We start from the raw sequence: 22618 nt of genomic DNA, 5'->3' as shown, positions 1-22618 counted from the left end.
AAATTGCTGCCAGTATCAGGTGTTTTTCTACCTACATTAGAATGCTGATCGGCTTGTCAAGGTGAGAGTCGTCACCTTGACTGGTTTACGAACACAAACAAAGTCGAGTTTCAAGCGGTATCACCCAGTTTGTGTCTGCAAGAGGAAAGTGAAAACAGCATTTTAGCATTTAGCCAAGCCGCTCTGCTGAGAAATGGGATGTCAGAGCGATGTAGCGCTGTTCTGGTTGAAGCCTTGATAGTGCAGGAAGTGTAACACACGGTCAAGGTCAAATTCAAGGTCAAATATCAACATGGTCTCATTAGAAAACGGCAAAAATAGTGACATTCAATAATTGTGTATATATATATATCTCCTAGGCTGATATATATAGCAAAAGATCAATCACGTTTAAGTGTTTCGATCCCAGTTAAAATCAACAGGTTTGAGAGTAAATCATTTAAGTGTTCAATCAATGATCCCATTCAAACCATGTGACATCAGAAATAGCCCTAAATCACTGTCTCTTTGCCCGGTCAGGGGAATGTACTCAAATATTTCCTGAATGCTTCTTATTAGATCAAAATAGTTAACGGAAAAGAAGAATAGCAGCCTGCTGTATGGAACTGACTAACAACACACTAGGTACCATGATACTCTCAAAGAGCCTCTTCTATTCAAATGGAGAGAGTGAGAGGTAGGAGATAGGTGAGAGCGAGAGAGAGAGAAAGAGAAGAGAGAGAGAGACACAGAGAGAGAGAGAGAGAGAGAGAGAGAGAGAGAGACAGAGAGCGAGAGAGAGAGCGAGAGAGCGAGAGCGAGAGAGAGAGAGAGAGCGAGAGAGAGCGAGAGAGCGAGAGAGAGAGAGCGAGAGAGAGACAGGGTGCTAAGGCATGAATGATGCTAAGGCATAAAACACTGTCTTTGCTGTAAAGACCTTTGCTTCCTTGATGTACTGAAGTCTCAGTGAACCGATCCATCTAGCATTCTCTGATCTTTGGAGGATGAGAGTGTGAAAGATACGGGGCTATGAACTGGGACACACACCAAGACAACGGGTTCACTCTGTAGAATTGAATCCCTTCCTTAGTTGAGTTATACCATACTGCAAGATGTAGATGTACACATACAATTGAATGCACGCACAAGCATGCACGCACATACACACACGCATGCAAGCACTTACGACACACACAAAAACATTGTTTGTTGGCCTTATGTAAATTGTAGCCAGTATCAGGTGTTTTTCTACCTACGGCATTAGAATGCTGATTGGCTTGTCATGGTGAGAGCCGTCACCTTGACTTGATTACAAACGCAAACAAACAAAGTGGAGATTCAAGCGGTTTTTGTCACCCGGTTTGTGTCTGTAAAAACAAGACAGTGTTTTAGCATTTAGCTGCTCTGCTGAGAAATGGGATGTCAGAGCAATGTAACACCGTTCTGCTTGAAACATTCCCACTGTTGGAAGTGCAACACATCATTTGACACACGGTCAAATTGAAGGTGAAATATCAACAGGGTCTCATTAGAATATGTCAAAATAGTGCCATTCAACCACTGTAGTTATATGTCCCTAGGCCGACATATTATTTAACAAAATATGTGAGTCTTGCTTCGATCCAAGTCTTAAATCAACAGGTCAAAGAGAATATGATTTATCATTCTATCAATGACCCCATTCAAACCGTGTGACATCTGAAATAGGCCACAGAATTTAATTCAATTTCCTCTTTAGGTTGTTCGTGTCTCTTTGCCCTGTCATGAAATGGACTCAAATATTTCCCGAATGCTTTTTATTAGATCAAAAGAGTGGGTGGAATAGCAGAATAGCAGCTTGCTGTATGGAACTGACTAACAACACACTAGGTACCATGATACTCTCAAAGAGCCTCTTCTCTATGACGCACATGGTGTTCAAATGGAGAGAGGTAGGAGATGGAGAAAGAGAAAGAGAAAGAGAGAGAGAGAGAGAGAGAGAAAAAAAAAAGAGAGAGAGAGATAGGAGATGGAGAGAGAGAGAGATAGGAGATGGAGAGAGAGAGAGAGAGAGAGAGAGAGAGAGAGAGAGAGAGAGAGAGAGAGAGAGAGAGAGAGAGAGAGAGAGAGAGAGAATGGGAACAGAGGAATAGAAGGAGAGCGGGATTGAGTGAAGTGATAGAAGGCTAGAAAGAGAGGGAGTGGGTGAGTCATGAAAATAATAAGAGGAGGTCTGATTCTGAATACCCCAGATGTAATGCAGCCCGTTAGGCTAATTGGCTGGCTCTATCTGGATTAAAGTCCTCCCACATTAAAGCAAATGACTTTCTGCTCCGATGCAATGGCTACTATCATCGTTAATTTACCATCCTAAAATAGCCAAGACTTTTATCTGAAAAAATTGTGTTTTTCTGTGACTCCCTGGGGTTTGGGGTGAGTAAATTGTATAGTTGTAAACTGAAATAATAACCTAGCTTTTAGTCTGATCATTATTTGAATGACGAACAACCTTTCAAATTTAGTGTCAACGGCATTACTATTTTAAATGATGATTTTGACCTTTGATAGACAGACAAGTGTACAGATAACAGTTGATTAGGACATTCTATTATGAGTAGCCTCTTCTACTACAACACTGACAGTGGCATGTAGACAGACAGACAGACAGACAGCAGTCATGGGGCCCTGTGAAGGCTAAGGTGAGGTAAAGGAGTCAGTTAAATTGATGGATTAAACCACAGTTTGAGACAGGGCCGTGTGACTAACAGTCCTTGTGGATCCGTAGTGACATAGTGACTGTCGTTGAGGTAACAGACAGTGTGTCATACGGTACGGAGTGACAGGGACAACACATCCTCTTAGTAATGTTGTCACCAGACTGGAGCAGACAGACACCGTCCCCGTATTGGATTCCCCTGGGGTACTACATTTCCTTCATCGCCGTGGGCTAGAAACAGTGTGAAGTGTGTTTGTGTGTGTGTGTGTGTGTGTGTGTGTGTGTGTGTGTGTGTGTGTGTGTGTGTGTGTGTGTGTGTGTGTGTGTGTGTGTTTGCAAGCAAGCAAGCATGTTTGTACACGTGTGTGTGTCAGCCCACAAAAAACATCATAGGATTAGCCTTTCGACCTTGGTTGCTCCAGGAGGCCACAAAGCACCTGACATCAGGGTTAGTTTCTAAAACACTATATAAAAACTACTATTCCAGAATGTGTACACATCTAATCAGAGCTATAGGGAGATGCCTCCACTATGTCTAATCTGTTATGATGGAGGAAATGCTACAGCGCAAGGCGGAACAAAACATCACAGCCAACCATGATGTAGTGTTATCTCTCTGGTGCTACTCCATCTGATTCTACATTGTGACGTTCACCTTTTCTTCCACCAAGATCTTAATATTAGATATGTTGGAGTTACGTTAAAGAGCTGGAGCCACACAAGGCGGAAAAAAGCAGCGATAGAACTGATGATGCAGAAGAACAGACATGCGCTTAGTCGCGCACAGACACACACACACACACACACACTTCTATTTTCCCAGGGACCATAGAAGACCCACTCCCACTGTTCCTCATCTTTACCATCAGTTTCATCATATTCCTCTCTCTCCCCTCTCTTTCACCCTCTCTCTCTCTTTTTGCTTGCTTCCTCTCTCTTCCTCCATCTCTCTCTCGCTCTCTTTTTCTCCATCTCTCCCTCACAAACATAGCAACATATCCAAGTGTGGTATAGAAATGGGGAGTTGCTCAGTAGTGTTTGATCCTCTCCAGTCTAAAGGCTCCATCGGATACATCTCTGACAGGGCCTGGGATCTCACCTAATATCACACTCTACTGAGGATTGACATGTGACAGTGGACATCTCTAGCCGCATCGCTTCACAGAGTGATAGGACCAAAGCCACAGCCATTTAATTCAACTACTGAGTCTGAGGTCAGTAACATTTGAGATAGAAAGAAAGAGAGAGAGGAAGAGAGAGGGAGATGGAGAGAGAGAAAGATGGAAAGGGAGAGCGAGAGAGAGAGAGAGAGAGAGAGAGAGAGAGAGAGAGAGAAGAGAGGGCTGGGGATGAGTGAGAGAGGGAGAGAGAAAAAGAGACAGAAAAGATTGAGAAATAAATAAATAAATAAAAATAATTGGAATACATTGACACTAAGACATACAGTGCCATCTCCTCTGTGACCTTACAGGGAATCAAAATTCCATTAGAAGGGCAAATGTGGAGAGAAGGGGAGACAGTGGGGGTTGCTATGGGAGACAAAAACATCACTCTCCAGATTAGGATTATTCATCACGATAATTATATCAGCGCTTCAATTAATTTGACAACATTATTTGCATCTGCCGCTGTCATTTTCACACCTGTTCAGTGTTCACCATCAGTTCTGGGGAAAATATAATGCCTGTTATATTACTATAATGGCAATTTATGTTGTGGAGAAAGAGTCTATACATCTGCCATGTCAATTAAAAAGAGAAAATTACAACCATATGATGTTAGATTAGTGAAAGATGTAGAAGTCTACAAAATAAAGAACACACACCATAAGGTGAGGAGCTGACTAGCCAATGATAATCTAACCAGAAGTCTCCAACATGTCGAACGCTAACTAGCAGCTCACAGACTCATAACATCTAATTTCGTTGTTTCTCTATGAACAATTGTCATCTCGAGAGTGAACCCCCCCCTCACAAAAAATATCTACAACTAGGAAAAATAAAACTGAGAAAACATAATTTGGGAAAATATCAAACATAATTTTAGAAAAAAGTCACAGATTGTATATGGTCCCCCTTAGAGTTGTTTATTAACCATTATTTCACTAGATATATTGACAGAAAATGACTTTCTCTTGTACACCCGGGAAAGAGAATAGCTCTCATGGTAGAAAAGGTTAGGGACCCCTGCTCAATACAAATGAAAAATAAAGTTGCACACTTCTCTCTCCTGGCTGTGGACTTATTTAAATAGATGCTGATTTAGTGTCTTAACAGAAGAAAGGGCTCCAGTAAATCTTTGACGTGTGTTTGTACCATGTCAGATTGACATAGAGGGACAGATGTGGACTGTTTGCATCCAAGCAGCACAGCTCAGGGTACTTACCGTACAGGACACATCCCACGCTGAAGAAAGTGTGCCTTCAAATTAGTAATTTTTCTGGGAAACAAATTGGCCACTTCCCTTTCTTTATCCTGTATCCATGCTGAGTTTAAATGATGATTGGGCCTTTGTTAAAAGAACTACAGTACAAGGAGTTATACAACAGTTGCCTGGTGACTCAAACTGAATTCTTCCGCTGCTCTATGTTCGCTACATACAATGCCTTCGGAAAGTATTCAGACCCCTTGACTTATTCCACATTTTGTTACGTTACAGCCTTATTCTCAAATTGATTAAATAAAATACAATCCTCAGCAATCTACACACAATACCCCATAATGACAAAGCAAAAACAATTTTTTTTAAAATTTTTGCAAATGTATTAAATAAAAACTGAAATACCTTATTTACATAAGTATTCAGACCCTTTGCTATGAGACTCGAAATTGAGCTCAGGTGCATCCTGTTTCCATTGATCATCCTTGAGATGTTTCTACAACTTGATTGGAGTCCACCTGTGGTAAATTCAATTGATTGGACATGATTTGGAAAGGCAAACACCTGTCTATATAATGTCCCACAGTTGACAGTGCATGTCAAAAACCAAGCCATGAGGTCGAAGGAATTGTCCGTAGAGCTCCGAGACAGGATTGTGTCGAGGCACAGATCTCGGGAAGGGTACCAAAAAATGTCTGCAGCATTGAAGGTACCCAAGAATACAGTGGCCTCCATCATTCTTAAATGGAAGAAGTTTGGAACCACCGAGACTCTTCCTAGAGCTGGCCGCCCGGCCTAGAATGGCCAGACGGAAGCCACTCCTCAGTATAAGGCACATGACAGCCCACTTAGAGTTTGGCAAAAGGCACCTAACAACTCTCAGACCATGAGAAACAAGATTCTCTGGTCTGATGAAACTAAGATTGAACTCTTTGGCCTGAATGCCAAGCGTCACTTCTGGAGGAAACCTGGCACCATCCCTACGGTGAAGTATGGTGGTGGCAGCATCATGCTTTGGGGATGTTTTTCAGCTGCAGGGACTGGAAGACTAGTCAGGATCGAGGCAAAGATGAACGGAGCAAAGTACAGAGAGATCCTGGATGGAAACCTGCTCCAGAGCGCTCAGGACCTCAGACTGGGGGGGCACAGAAAGTGGAGCACTATATAGGGAATAGGGTTCCGTTTATAAAGATGCAGCCCCAGTCATTTCCAACATAGAGGCTACCTTCAACTTGTTAGAAGTGTGTTTATCTCATAACATTACTAGACAGAACTAGATGAAGAGCTCTACTGTAGTTAAAATGGCCCTCGTTTACATTAATTATAACATGGCCATGATCATCAACGCCAGTGATCAAAGTAAAGCTTTATCAACATTGACAAAAACTATTTTCAATGTTAAAAAGAAAAAAAACGCAAAAAGTACAGTAAGGGGTTTTGAAATCCCGTTCCGTGTGTGTGTGTGAAGTGGTTATTTTCCTCTGTGTATAGTTCAGAGAGGTAACACACAGATTACCTGAATGGGAAATGAAGGACACGACACTGGCGTTTGAAACATTGTTTTCTGACGTTGGCATTATCAAAAGACAACCGCACCTAATTTGTGTGCCGAGATACAGCTAATGAGGGAAGCGGTTAATGAAGATTTAATTTGTAGTTGGCAGAGTGTGTAGGGAAGGTTTTGAACGCCCCTTCAATCCCCCCCCTGCTGATTCTGTACGTTTGCCCACTGACAAAAACATGATCAGTCTATAAAAGCTCCATTTTGGTCTCATCTGACCACAACACTTTCACCCAGCTCTCCTCTGAATCATTCAGATGTTCATTGGCAAACTTCAGACGGGCCTGTATATGTGCTTTCTTGAGCAGGGGGACCTTGCGGGCGCTGCAGGATTTCAGTCCTTCACGGCGTAGTGTGTTACCAATTGTTTTCTTGGTGACTATGGTCCCAGCTGCCTTGAGATCATTGACAAGATCCTCCCGTGTAGTTCTGGGCTTATTCCTCACCGTTCTCATGATCATTGCAACTCCACGAGGTGAGATCTTGCATGGAGCCCCAGGACGAGGGAGATTGACAGTTATTTTGTGTTTCTTCCATTTGCGAATAATCGCACCAACTGTTGTCACCTTCTCACCAAGCTGCTTGGCGATGGTCTTGTAGCCCATTCCAGCCTTGTGTAGGTCTACAATCTTGTCCCTGAACCTTGGAGACCTCTTTGGTCTTGGCCATGGTGGAGAGTTTGGAATCTGATTGATTGATTGCTTCTGTGGACAGGTTTCTTTTATACAGGTAACAAACTGAGATTAGGAGCACTCCCTTTAAGAGTGTGCTCCTAATCTCAACTTGTTACCTGTATAAAAGACACCTGGGAGCCAGAAATCTTTCTGATTGAGAGGGGGTCAAATACTTATTTCCCTCATTAAAATGCAAATCAATTTATAACATTTTTGACATGCGTTTTTCTGGATTTCTTTTTGTTATTCTGTCTCTCACTGTTCAAATAAACCTACCATTAAAATTATAGACTGATCATTTCTTTGTCAGTGGACAAACGTACAAAATCAGCAGGGGATCAAATACTTGTTTCCCTCACTGTAGGTCTTAGTTCCACAATGCCTGTAGCATTTAGGTCAAACAAAGTCCATGGAATAGTGACAAACATTTATAACGCCAATAAATAATGGACACAATGTGAACTCAGTCCACCTCAATGTGTTAACAGTACTGTTCAGACCTGCTGTAGGTATTGTGTTGATATACATGTATCACTTTCAGCTGAATGTGTGGTTGAATATGTGAATAAAAAGCCTAATGCGTGATTTGTTTGGAGTGCATAGCCGGCCACACCGTTTGACACCGAATCATTCCTCCGAAAATAATAATCCTCCACAGTTACTAGGCAACAAGTGGAAATAATGCTAATGGTTCTGTGGCTGATGAATACAAGGTGTGCTGAAGTGTTTTGGTAACTGAGAGGGACTACTTTTTAGCATTACAAATTCTGCCCTTTGTGACCTCGCTCCCGAGTGGCAGCTAGATTTGTTCAAAGGTCGTTATGAGGTTAAATATTAGGTTATTGTAAATCTCTCAAGACTCTTACCTTTTGCATTCAAAGTATGCAGATCTCATATTTGATTGTGCTAAGATAACAAGCAGAATACTTAGTAGCCTTTTTGTTAATCTGTGGTTGGATATTGAAAGGATATCCTCCCACCTTGGTCGTTGCTTTGAAAAGTTCAAAAAAGAAAGAGGCGATTACGAGTGATTACTATTTTATACTATGTTATCTAAAACGCAGATAGCGTACAAACTTCAGCACACATGTGAACAGGGCTGATGTGTCAAGGGTCAAAAACACAATTAGCTGGACTTTTTCCAGCTTTCTCTTGTTGAACACCCTTTTGTAAAAGAGGTTAACATAGGACAGTGCACGTTAGAATCTACTAGTGCAGATCCATCAGAATATACACTGACTGTACAAAACATTAGGAACACCTGCCCTTTCCATGACATAGAATGCAGGTGAACACTATGATCCCATATTGATGTCACTTGTTAAATCCACTTCAATCAGTGTAGATGAAGGGGAGGAGACAGGTTCAATAAGGATTTTTAAGCCTTGAGACAATTGAGACATGGATTGTGTATTTATGCCATTCAGAGGGTGAATGGGCAAGACAAAAGATTTAAGTGCCTTTGAACAGGGTATGGTAGTAGGTGCCAGGCACACCGGTTTGTGTCAAGAACTGCAACGCTGCTGGGTTTTTCACGCTTAACAGTTTCCCATGTGTATCAAGAATGGTCCACCACCCAAAGGACATCCAGTCAACTTGATACAACTGTGGGAAGCATTGTAGAACCTTGTAGAATCCATGCCCCGACGAATTGAGGCTGTTCTGAAGGTAAGGGGGGGGGGTCCTTAATGTTATTAGGAAGGTGTCCTTAATGTCTTCTACACTCAGTGTATATCATCCTACGAGGGATAGCAGAGCAAGCTAAATGAGCAACGGCATAGCGCATAGATGAATCTAGAATTGGGAAAGGCAGGCACCTCTTTCACTCCGTTCACTCTTTCTTTCATCTCTATCCATCTCCTAAGAGAGTTCTGCATCACAGATACACAGCGTATTCTCTCTGCTCCTCCTCACCTATCCCCATACAATCCTGAGCTGTACATCAACTGTCTTCACTCATTTACTTTACAGAAGACGAACATGTCAGCTTGTCAGAAACCTTCTCTTCGTGAGGTTAAAGTGAGAAAATATTCCAGAAACCTTCTCTTCGTAAGGTTAAAGTGAGAAGATATTCCAGAAACTTTCTCTTCGTAAGGTTAAAGTGAGAAGATATTCCAGAAACCTTCTCTTCGTAAGGTTAAAGTGAGAAGATATTCAAGAAACCTTCTCTTTGTAAGGTTAAAGTGAGAAAATATTCAAGAAACCTTAAGATCTCAGCCTGGGGGAGGAGAGTGAATGAAGAACGACTTAATTCGATACTGTTTTCTCAAAATCACCCACTCTGATGGTAATTGATCATTAGGGCCAGAAAGAAATCATTTTGGCTGGAATCATTGTTTTATTTGTCACGGGTGATTAGCTTGTCGTGATATGAGACCCGCTGAACCATCGACATCATTGCCAAGCCATTGATTTTTTATTAGTCGAGACCTAACCTAGAATCATCTCATCCCGTTATGAAATGTACTCAACGCTTATTGGCAAAGCTTTATTCAGCCAAACTTCCTTTCAACTCAATGGCTTGCCCTTAAAGGTGTAGTCTGGGGTCTAGGAATCTCTCTCTCACTGTCAGTCCTTGGATTTAGAGTGATGTCTATGAATTTGAGAGGGGTTTCCCTAACCACTTCCCTCAGCTGTGTACAAGCAGTTTTTGTTTACTATAATTTTTTGTTAGAAGAATATACTGTAGCTTTAACCCCAGGAAGGTGAAGAGCCTTCAGCTTTCAAGGATTACAAAGAAAACCCTTTCCTTTGCGGTTTTCAATGGACGTATTCCTGGTATTGCTGGCAATAACATTTCATGTATCAATCAAGCGAGAGAGAAATGGAAGGCATGAATGAAATAACTGCCAACCTTTAACAATAAAAACACATCCAGATACACTTCCAGATAATCATGTTTTCCCTAAGCAACAAAAGCCCTTTCTTTCTAAATGTTGAATGGCGGTTGAATACAATACATATATAATTTAAACTAGGTAAACAAAACTATTATTTACAGTTTGATGGATCAAAGGAAGAAGATGGGGGAAACGTAATGTTTTGCTAATGTAGTAGGCATACACACACACAAAAACACACACACACCCAGAGAGAGTGATACACGCATGCGCGCACACTCACACACACACACTGCAATTATACCAACATGTCACCCTTTCCTCACCAGCTGTCAAGCAGATTGACTCCATTGTTCCAGAACATTTACATTAGAACAGAAGCCACTACACAACCTCTGGAGAAGCATTGCATCACTACACACATTTATTCAGCTCTACTCCAGTCAATTCTATTGTCACTAAAATGAAATGTGTTCTGTAGCACAATGGTTACCATGAGGCCAAGGCCTGGGTGACCGTATATTTGTTTGTACACGGTGTGTGTGTGTGTGTTTGTGTGTGTATGCGTGTGTGTGTGTGTGTGTGTGTGTGAGAGAGAGTCTGTTAGTGCGCGCACACACACACACACGCGCTGTCCCTAACTGCAGATAATCTGTCTAGAAATGAAACCGAGCAGGGAGTCCCTGTATGTGTGCACCAGCACTCAAATTGCAATCTGATTGGCCAGCTGCTCTCCTGTTGCACATTGCTGGTCTGGGTAGAGAGAAATGTCCAGAGTGTTCAAAGGCAAACATGTCCATATGTTGTTGTTTTAAATCTACAACAGTGATGTGTATTAATATGGGTTTTTAATATCTCTATACGCAGATTAAATCTATAAAAACTATATATTTGTGATGAGCAGAGACATTTCCATTTAAACGATCACTTGACTGGTCTCAGTTACACACTCAGACCCAATAACTAGGACCAGGAGTTGTTCTGGACAACTGACCTGACCAGGTAAAACTCTGGACCCCAGTTTAATCTGGGAATATCACCTGGTCAGGAAAATACCCTGGCTTTACTGATAACACATTTTCCAATGCCTGGGGGGTGGTCAGGATGAGAGATTATGGCTCACCTCTCTCCTCCCCTCCCAAGCTAATTAACCTATTCCCTCCTACTCAGAGCACTGCAGCTAAGATTCACATAACCAACCCTGTCAGACACCGACACAGTGAAACTTGTCATGGGCAACAATGCATCGGCCAAAAATAGAATTGACCCATTGCAGACGTATAAAATATACATGAAACCATCTCTACCAGTTGAAAAGGAAAAAGACCCAGAGCCACTCTACAGTAAGAGAGTAAGGAAGAAGTGAGTCTTTGATCAATCTGCTGGTTGTTTAGTGTCTGTCTGTGTGTGTTTTTATTTATTTTTTAACCTTTATTTAACTAGGCAAGTCAGTTAAGAACAAATTCTTATTTACAATGATTGCCTACACCGGCCAAACCCGGACGACGCTGGGCCAATTGTGCACTGCCCTATGGGACTCCCAATCACGTCCGGTAGTGATACAGCCTGGAATCGAACCAGGGGGTCTGTAGTGACGCATCAAACACTGAGATGCAGTGCCTTAGACCGCTGCGCCACTCGGGAGCCCATAGTGTGTGTGTGTGTCTGTGTGTGTTTGACCGTTCTCATAGTGGCATCAGTGATAGGATGTGTCTGGCTATCTGAGCTCTGAATACATGGTGAAAGTGGAACCCTGTGGCACAGAATAAGATGAGAAGAACAGAGAGAAGAACAGAGAGAGAAAAAGAACAGAGAGAGAAGAAGAACAGAGAGAGAAGAACAGAGAGAGAGAAATAACAGAGAGAGAGAGGAACCGAGAGAGAGAGAAGAACCGAGAGAGAGAGAAGAACAGAGAGAGAGAGAAGAACAGAGAGAGAGAAGAACCGAGAGAGAGAGAGAAGAACCGAGAGAGAGAGAAGGACCGAGAGAGAGAGAAGAACCGAGAGAGAAGAACCGAGAGAATAAAAGAGAGAGAAGAACAGAGAGAGAACAGAGAGAGAAGAACAGAGAGAGAAGAACAGAGAGAGAAGAACAGAGAGAGAAGAACCGAGAGAGAAGAACAGAGAGAGAAGAACAGAGAGAGAAGAACAGAGAGAAGAAAAACAGAGAGAGAAGAACAGAGAGAAGAAAAACAGAGAGAGAAGAACAGAGAGATAAGAACAGAGAGAAGAACAGAGAGAGAACAGAGAGAGAACAGAGAGAAGAACAGAGAGAACACAGAGAGAAGAAGAACAGAGAGAAGAACAGAGAGAGAACAGAGAGAGAACAGAGAGAGAAGAAGAACAGAGAGAAGAACAGAGAGAGAACAGAGAGAGAAGAACAGAGAGAACACAGAGAGAAGAAGAACAGAGAGAAGAACAGAGAGAGAACAGAGAGAGAACAGAGAGAGAAGAAGAACATAGAGAAGAACAGAGAGAGAACAGAGAGAGAAGAATAACAGAGAGAGAACAGAGAGAGAACAGAGAGAGAAAAACAGAGAGAGAACAGAGAGAGGAGAAGAACAGAGAGAAGAACAGAGAGAAGAACAGAGAGAGAACAGAGAGAGAAAAAGAACAGAGAGAGAGAGGAACCGAGAGAGAGAGAAGGACCGAGAGAGGGAGAGAGAAGAACCGAGAGAGAGAGAGAAGAACCGAGAGAGAGAGAGAAGAACCGAGAGAGAGAGAGAAGAACCGAGAGAGAGAGAGAGAAGAACCGAGAGAGAGAGAGAAGAACCGAGAGAATAAAAGAGAGAGAAGAACAGAGAGAAGAAGAACAGAGAGAGAACAGAGAGAGAAGAACAGAGAGAGAAGAACAGAGAGAAGAACAGAGAGAAGAACAGAGAGAAGAACAGAGAGAGAAGAACAGAGAGAGAAGAAGAACAGAGAGAGAAGAACATAGAGAGAAGAACAGAGAGAGAAGAACAGAGAGAAGAAAAACAGAGAGAGAAGAACAGAGAGAAGAACAGAGAGAAGAACAGAGAGAGAACAGAGAGAGAAGAAGAACATAGAGAAGAACAGAGATAGAACAGAGAGAGAAGAAGAACAGAGAGAGAACAGAGAGAGAAGAAGAACAGAGAGAGAACAGAGAGAGAACAGAGAGAAGAACAGAGAGAGAACAGAGAGAGGAGAAGAACAGAGAGCGAACAGAGAGAGAAGAAGAACAGAGAGAAGAACAGAGAGAGAACAGAGAGAGAAGAAGAACAGAGAGAAGAACGGAGAGAGAACAGAGAGAGAAGAACAGAGAGAGAACAGAGAGAGAAGAAGAACAGAGAGAAGAACAGAGAGAGAACAGAGAGAGAACAGAGAGAGAAGAAGAACAGAGAGAACAGAGAGAGAAGAAGAACAGAGAGAAGAACAGAGAGAGAAGAAGAACAGAGAGAAGAATAGCGAGAGATAAAAACAGAGCGAGAAGAACAGAGAGATGGAATAAAACACTTACCCAGGCTAAACTCCACATGGGGCAGCTTGGGATTCAGGATAACACCTGTGACATAGAGACAGAGAGAGAGGAAGATATTTAAGAGAGAATACGAAGCTGCTCACTCATGAAAAATGAATCATCTGAGATAAAAAAACAAAAACGGACCATTCAGACACCACACACACGCACAGGCGCGCAGACACCGAAACACACAGACAGACACCGAAACACACCGACAGACACCGAAACACACCGACAGACACCGAAACACACCGACAGACACCGAAACACTCACACATTTCACTGCAAAGGGTAAAACCATCTATCAAATAACTGCCATTCATCTCCATATTAACCACTATGCCCTCTACGACCATTTCATTTAGGCTTCTAACGAGGTCGACGAGCATGGCACCTCTCCTCCAAATGAAACCCAAATGAAAGGCAATCAAATTCAACACCACTTCAGTGCCAGTCTTTCTATTCACTCTACGGTAGTAAGCATGGAGAAATACCTTTCCCCATCATCAACACAATGCATCTTTAGAGAGGTTTAACCCTGTGGTTATGTAATGGCTCGGAGCGAAACGCCTTACGTGTGATTGATGGCCCAGTTCGCTGTAGATTATGCAAACGGGCTGCAATCTATTTATCCGATTGCGGCGTGTGTCACAGCCAGAGTTCCCCGACATCCATCGCCCTGAATGCCCAGCTCCCCACAACCACCCGCAAGCCCTCCGATGGGGAACTAATGGAGGGGGGTTGGTGGTGGGGAGGGGGAGGGGGGAGGGGGGATGCCATCTGTTGTACCCACCATCTGATGCCAGTATGACAGGCATCATAGAGGCATGAGCTCACCACCACACCTGGAGGGCCGCGTGCCAAGGGAGAAACTCACACACTCTCTGCAACACACACACGCACTCATAAGTACACACACACACACAGCGCGCCCCCTCGTCCTCGGTCCGCAGTGCCCGGGCACAATTGTCCTCTCTCCCAGCATCGTCAACCTGGCTAATGAAGCGTGGGTACTCTACACGTCTTGACGTATGGGCTGGGTAATAGTCAACACATTGTTTCCCACCGAAGACAGATCATATTAACAGAGGTTTGGGCATCATTAGGTTACTAACTCATTTTATTATCAGTAATCACTAGTTAGCTATAATCACAAGTCAAACTTTGATCAATTTAAATGAAATGGAAAACCAAGCAAACATGAGAAAATTTGAATTAATAACATGCCAACATACAGTACAGTAAATTATATATGAGTCTTCTGACTCGTCTGTGTTAGTCAATGCCCTCTGTTCATGAATAGTTCAGTACCAAGTTACAACCACTAGTCTAACTTTGATTAACAGAAAATCACCAAGGTATGTGGAGCTGGTACTGTATATGCATGCTGGGTAGATATGTAATGAATGACACACACACACACTATAGTACATTATGCATCATCATTATGTCTACACTATTCACCCGACACCCTCCTTCACAACACACACACACACACACACACATTCCCCCTCATCCATTCCAGTCAGGCAGCTCCTCAGGTGGCCGCACCATGCCACTTTAGGTTAAAACCATAAAGGCCTATCGGGTCGTCCCACCTCAAAAAGCACAAGAAAGAGGATTTCAACACCCACCATCTCAGATTGTTCTGAAATCCTTTCTGTAGTTAGTAACAGATACAATTGGCATTCCTGAAACATTATTTTGCTGAAATATCATTTGATCTCTGAGAAATTAAGCTGAATTGATTGCATGGCTAAAATTATATGGAACGACTCTAACGTTATACCTCCCACGACCGGGGATGAAACATTAAGACTATGTAACATGTTAATACCATGGTCGTGGGTGGTATAAAGGCCTAACGTTATACCACCCACGACCAGTGATGAAACATTAAGACTATGTAACATGTTAATACCATAAAGGCCTAACGTTATACCACCCATGACCCACTGCTAAATGACGTAAATGTAAATGACTGGTGATGAAACTTGAATAGGTCTGTATGACATGTATGGTGAGAAGAAAATACCATTGTCTGGGATCATGGGAAAATGGCAGCTGTTGAGCTGTTCAAGGCCCTCTCTTTCTGCTTCACTTTACCATAGGGGACAGCCAATCACATTCAGCCACTTTACAGCTCTCTCTACCTCAGAGGGCTCTAATCACTCCACCAATCAGCCACTTTACAGCTCTCTGCCTTAGAGGGCTCTAATCACTCCACCAATCAGCCACTTTACAGCTCTCTCTACCTCAGAGGGCTCTAATCACTCCACCAATCAGCCACTTTACAGCTCTCTCTGCCTTAGAGGGCTCTAATCACTCCACCAATCAGCCACTTTACAGCTCTCTCTACCTCAGAGGGCTCTAATCACTCCACCAATTGGCCACTTTACAGCTCTCCTTACCTCAGAGGGCTCTAATCACTCCACCAATCAGCCACTTTACAGCTCTCTCTACCTCAGAGGGCTCTAATCACTCCACCAATCGGCCACTTTACAGCTCTCTCTACCTCAGAGGGTTTTGATCACTCATCCATCTGCCCACACACTCATCTGCATCCTTACAGCAGGAGAGGTGGGTCAACATGGCTTAGTAAAGGGATGTGCTATAATAATATAATAATAATATAATAATAATAATAATATGCCATTTAGCAGACGCTTTTATCCAAAGCGACTTACAGTCATGCGTGCATACATTTTGTGTTATGGGTGGTCCCGGGATCGAACACTACCTTAGCGGCCAGAGGCGGCACATGCCAGTGCTATGGCACAGTGCCAGTGGTGTAGTGTTATCCTATACTCCTGGTGTGCAGTACAATACTGGATTATTTACATGCTACAGCACCTACTACTCTGCAAGGCCCAAACCCAGTACAGGACTAACACATTTCATTCAACTGTAGGCCTACAGAGATTTTAGAAAGTCAAGAGAGATACTCATTTCACTGTTGAAGTCAACATGTGGCCAAAACTATCCAATATGATATATTGAGTTGCCTCTAAATTGTACTCCAAATGACAAAATGATGTATTAATTATCACAAAAATAGAGAACAGAATCCATGCACCTGCAAAGCTGTACCAACTTCCACTACTAGTGACTATGTCATTGACCGCTTACAGGAATGGAATTGACCCAACCGCGGCCAAACAAATTCCTAATTCGTTTGACTATAATTGCACCAGAAGAGACTTAGCCAGCTGTATAGACTAGACTACAGTCCGTCCACACCACCTCTCCCCTCCAGTTGATAAACCAACAGGTGACCCAACTCCAGTGTGTTGGATTAGCATGGAGAGACAGAGAGAGACACGGGGCAGTATAATGTACAACCTACACTACTCCTCTGGCACCATAAATATGGAAATAGACCAATGAGGTGAGCCCATGGAGATGTACCGGAGGAGACCACGCACACACACACACACACGTAGGCATGCATACACTCAATCAGGCACACACACACACAAACACAAAGGATTCGCACGCACGCATAAACACTTGCACAGACTAGCACACACACACACACACACCGCAGGGGGGCCACGCCAAATGAGGTGTGCCCATCTGTGATACGTTTCATCTGCATCAAGAAATAATAGCATGTCTCTACCCTTTGATTTATCTCCTATTGTCTGTGGGGGGTGGGGGGTGGGGGGGAGTTTAGGGAGGAGGGATGGAAAGGAGGGAGTAATGTATTCTGAAGTGCACAGTGTGATTTTTCTGGGACAACAGCACTAATGAACCTCCAGGGACTGGGGGGAAGGGGGTTGTGTCTCACCACAGATGCTCGTTTAACCTCCTCCCCTCCCTCCTCTTACTTTCATTCTCTCTTTCCTCCCCTTCCTACGTGTTTACCACTTGGGGGCGGAGTGCTGAGCCTGTATCTCTGAGAAAAGTCGGGCCAAGTCGGGACTCGGGAGGGAGGCCCACGTGGGAATGCTGCTCATTCCCAGCTCTCACAAAATGATGCCAGAGAAATACCTCCTCCTTCCCTCCCTCCATACCTCCCGCCTTGCACGCACCTACATCCCCTGCAGAGCGTCGAGACGAAGCAACGTGGCGAGAAAATGAAGCAATTTCCCTGAGAACGAGAAGCCTGGAAAAGCCCTGGCGTGGCTGTGAAAGTGGGTTAGCAGCCGTTGCTACGACGATCTTAATCACCTCGCTTATCCCTTTCATGAATAGATATTACATTTAAGAAGCCGGGTCCAAGACATAGTCATGTTTATTCTTTGAATATCATTTACCTAGGAGTAGGGGAATGCATTGAACGCATTACCCATAATTCACTGCCTGCCGAGGGCTCAGTGGGATTTGATCCTTGGGAAATAATCTCTCGCCGTCTCTCCTTTTTCTGGAGAAATTACCGTTACCGAAGAACACCTGCACTATGCTGATGATTCAATCACTCCATTTACCCAGGAGTAGGGGAATGCATTGAACGCATTACCCATAATTCACTGCCTAGCGCAGGGCTGCTGCTGACACACACCTAACCCGATTGATACTTTAACAAAAGGCCCAATAACCGTAAGTGGTGGTAGAATGGGGAGAGTGAGTTATTGTCACATTATGGCCCTGGGATCTCCTAGAGAGAGGATAGACGGTTAATTTATTTGTCACCTGCGTTTAATGAAGTGGCATGAAACAGTTAAGTTGCGTGTTAATGAGGTGGTTTTAGACTGGTGAACCAGGAGGGATGGATAGACGTCGGAGGGTTAAGAGTTAACATCCAGAGTAGTAAAGGTTAATATCCTACATACTAAAGGTGGATTGGTGGATTCACATCTTGGGTCATAATGGATTGATAATGAGGATATCTAACTATAAGCTATATGCTGCTTGTAGCACCATTACACTAGGAAAACATAGACCCATGAGTATAGTCAATGCTGATATGATTCATACAGGTGACTTTTCAAAACTGTGTCAGTCAGGGTCAAAAATGTAATGGGTTCTGACCACGCTCTACCTTTTGACGTAGAGCATGTGGGTGTGATGAATACCAAACTCTCTAGTCTAGGTCACCTGAACGCGCCAAGGCTGTCTCATCTCACCCAACGCTGTTCCCACTGCTTCTCTTCTTCTACGTCAACCCAGCGACAAGATAAACAGATTCACCTTGTGATTGGTAATGGGAGGTTGTCAACCTGTCTGTGGCTCCATAATTATCTTCTTTGTTTCTATACCCTTCTTCCGTTTCCCCCTCCGCGCTTTTTAGAAAACAAAACGGAGGTGTTCAACGGCTGCGTCCCAACTGGCACCCTAAACCCTACATAGGATAGGATACGTACGGGCCCGGGTCCAAAGTAGTGTGCTATACAAGGGAATAGGGTGCCATTTGGAACGCACAGGTTCAGAGCAGAGGTGTTCATTATTACTGATTACACACCCAGTTAAAGTAGCTGTCAGGTGGCATCTCCGAAGCAAAGCTTTGTACAGCAAAAACCCAGCTGAGGATGGAGCGATGGAGGGAGGAAGACGGGGGGAAAAGCGCTTTACTTGACAGGAAATTATCTTATTTTGGCACATATTTCAAAACAGCCCCTGATCCCATAAGCTGTGATGGGGAGAGAAAAGAAATAGAGAATGTGTGTGTGTGTGTGCCTGTGTCTGTGTGTGTGTGTGTGTCGGTGTGTGTGTGTCGGTGTGTGTGTGTCTGTGTGTGTGTGTGTGTGTGTGTGTGTCTGTGTGTGTGTGTCTGTGTGTGTGTGTCTGTGTGTGTGTGTGTCTGTGTGTGTGTGTGCTCCTTGTTCCTGATTCCTCATTCATTTTCATAAAGGCTCCAATCACTAGCTGTTCCCCTTTAGGGAAGACATCAGCGGTTAGCTCGCTATGATGCTAACAATCCTGAGCCCTACGGTGAAACTGCAGCATTTGTCCTCCCGAAGAGCCATGGCATCAGCCCCAGGAGGAGACAGAATGGAGGCTCAGTGCCACCACTGATATCAACGCTTATCTCATTATCATGCACCTGGAATGATGGACCAAGGGAGATGTATTTTGCCTCTGCCAAAGCTTATTAGTGACAACAGTTTGGCCCACACAGTGGTTCATGGGATCCTTAACACACACACACACACACACACACACACACACACACACAGACACACAGATACACACAAACACTTAAGCATAGACACACAAACACACATACACATAGGCATACACTCTAAGAAATAAAGATTTGTTCTTAAATGGGTACAAACGCTTGCCACTGTAGTGGTACCTGTAAGGTATATTCTTTGTACCTTTAGTTATAGGTACATAATTGTACCCTTACAGTTTGTACAGTAAAATAGCTAATAGTGTACCTTAGGGGACAAGATGGTTCCTTTTAAGTTGCAAAAATGTACCTCTAAAAATATTGTGGGGTGTTGTTTTAACACTGTAGGGTGTAAAACCTTATTTGCATATTTCCCAGGGTGCCTTTCAGATGAATGTTTGAGTTACCAGTACCACCAATGACTGTGTTTGCTAGTGACAGAGACATGATTGTTGCATTCGATGGCTTTCAGTCCTGTAGCCTTCACTAAGTGAGTGCCTAAGTGAATATTTGATCGTTACATATATCATGAGGCCATACTTTGACAGCCCATTTTCACCCCAACACAGTGATCTGAAACTCCTGGTTTGCAGGCCATTTCGGGCAAGTCACATTATGCTGGCTTGCAAAGTGCTTTTTAATTCCTATTGGAATCCAGACAGAGTTAGGATGTTCAAAAATGTGAACTTTTAATCAAACGCAACCTCCATTTAGAATGACTGCCAAGGTAGACAAAATTGATGAACCATCTAAACGGGAACAATCTCAGTAACGGGTGCAATAAGTCCAACTACTAACAAATTGGATTAGTTTAGAAAAATGTATATTTATCTTTGTGTAGCATAAGATCAAGCAATCAATTTGCATGAAAAAACACACATATTGAAACAAACGATTTTAAAAATCACCCTGCAATAGAGCATGCCGGGCGGTACCCTAAAAGGTACCGAACAGTACCATGTGAGATCATTATGTGTACCTTTGAAGGTACATTATGTGTATTTTGATCTTTTTGTACCCCAGGGAACAATCCTGTACCCTAACCATATCCTTTTTTCTGTGAGCGTAAGCATAGACACGCACACAGGTGCACCTGCGCGCGCCCACACACACACACACACACACACACACACACACACACACACACACACACACACACACACACACACACAATCATGTATGTCAATAAGCTTCAGACAAACAAATCTACCCACTGGGCAAAAAATGATTGAATCAATATATAATAATAATAATAATTATAATAATAATAATAATAATAATACATGTCATCAACGTAAGGACATTTTGTATTTTTTTCACCCAACTTTTAACCTAAATCCAATGACATGGTGATATTTATTTTTTCACGTTAGTTGACAATTCAACCAAATGTAAACCAAAACTAGAAATGATGTCTATGTCCAGCGGGTAGAATGCAGAGAAGTGGAGGATGAAGAGGATGAGGAGGATGAGGAGTGGAGGTTAGTGGAGGAGGATGAGGAGTGGAGGTTAGTGGAGGAGGATGAGGAGTGGAGTTTAGTGGAGGAGGATGAGGAGTGGAGGTTAGTGGAGGATGAGAAGGATGCACGGTGGAGGTTAGTGGAGGAGGATGAGGAGTGGAGGTTAGTGGAGGAGGATGAGGAGTGGAGTTTAGTGGAGGAGGATGAGGAGTGGAGGTTAGTGGAGGAGGATGAGGAGTGGAGGTTAGTGGAGGAGGATGAGGAGTGGAGGTTAGTGGAGGAGGATGAGGAGTGGAGGTTAGTGGAGGAGGATGAGGAGTGGAGGTTAGTGGAGGAGGATGAGGAGTGGAGGTTAGTGGAGGAGGATGAGGAGTGGAGGTTAGATGAGGAGGATGAGGAGTGGAGGTTAGATGAGGAGGATGAGGAGTGGAGGTTAGTGGAGGAGGATGAGGAGTGGAGGTTAGTGGAGGAGGATGAGGAGTGGAGGTTAGTGGAGGAGGATGAGGAGTGGAGGTTAGTGGAGGAAGATGAGGAGTGGAGGTTAGTGGAGGATGAGAAGGATGCACGGTGGAGGTTAGTGGAGGAGGATGAGGAGTGGAGGTTAGTGGAGGAGGATGAGGAGTGGAGGTTAGTGGAGGAGGATGAGGAGTGGAGGTTAGTGGAGGAGGATGAGGAGTGGAGGTTAGATGAGGAGGATGAGGAGTGGAGGTTAGATGAGGAGGATGAGGAGTGGAGGTTAGTGGAGGAGGATGAGGAGTGGAGGTTAGTGGAGGAGGATGAGGAGTGGAGGTTAGTGGAGGAGGATGAGGAGTGGAGGTTAGTGGAGGAGGATGAGGAGTGGAGGTTAGTGGAGGAGGATGAGGAGTGGAGGTTAGTGGAGGAAGATGAGGAGTGGAGGTTAGTGGAGGAGGATGAGGAGTGGAGGTTAGTGGAGGAGGATGAGGAGTGGAGGTTAGTGGAGGATAGACAAGAGGAGAATTGAGGACACAGGTAAAGGGAAAACAGAGAGAGAATGAATGAGAAAGCAAATAGAAGAGAGGGAGAAAGAAAGAGAACGAGATAGAGCGAATGAAAAGGAGAGGATGAACGTGCAGCATTCTAAGAATAAAGCTGCATCTACAGCAGGAAGGGCAACTCCAGTCCTCAGAGGCCTGATCGGTGTCACACTTTTGCCCCAGCCCCAGCTAACACACCTGGCTCCAATAATCAACTAATCAAGACTGGAGTTGCCTATGATCTACAGTAACAGTAGAACTCACCAGCTCCGGTCAGTCCGTCTCCTCCGGTCAGCGGCTCCCCCTCCTCTTCCATCATGTCCACCCTGCACTCATGGCCAAGGTGCCGTGTCCCACTGTCCTCCATATCCACGGCTCTCCCCCCTCCTCCACGGAATGCCCCGGTCCAGTCCAGCTCAGTCCCGGCTAACGCTTCCTCGCGAAAAAGGCTTTGAGGCAGATAGGATCGGCTCTCCACTCACTCTCTCACTGTCGCG

The 22618-nt window shown here is 43.8% G+C and overlaps 1 protein-coding gene across 1 annotated transcript in view; it reads right to left on the bottom strand.

Moving 5' to 3' along the window:
• Positions 1-22397, bottom strand: part of LOC121535994 (type II inositol 3,4-bisphosphate 4-phosphatase) — a gene marked incomplete at both ends in the record, with an annotated part of 171424 nt that extends 149027 nt beyond the window's left edge. Inside the window, 2 exon segments of the mRNA XM_045217638.1 lie at positions 13606-13650; positions 22386-22397. Of these exon segments, the coding sequence (XP_045073573.1) occupies positions 13606-13650; positions 22386-22397 (57 nt within the window).
• Between the last annotated feature and the right edge of the window lie 221 nt (positions 22398-22618).

The sequence above is a fragment of the Coregonus clupeaformis genome, unplaced genomic scaffold (assembly GCF_020615455.1).
Source record: "Coregonus clupeaformis isolate EN_2021a unplaced genomic scaffold, ASM2061545v1 scaf1160, whole genome shotgun sequence".
Lineage (NCBI taxonomy): Eukaryota > Metazoa > Chordata > Actinopteri > Salmoniformes > Salmonidae > Coregonus > Coregonus clupeaformis.
The sequence above is the reverse complement of the archived record's forward strand: the minus strand, read 5'-3'. Positions and strand labels throughout refer to the sequence as shown.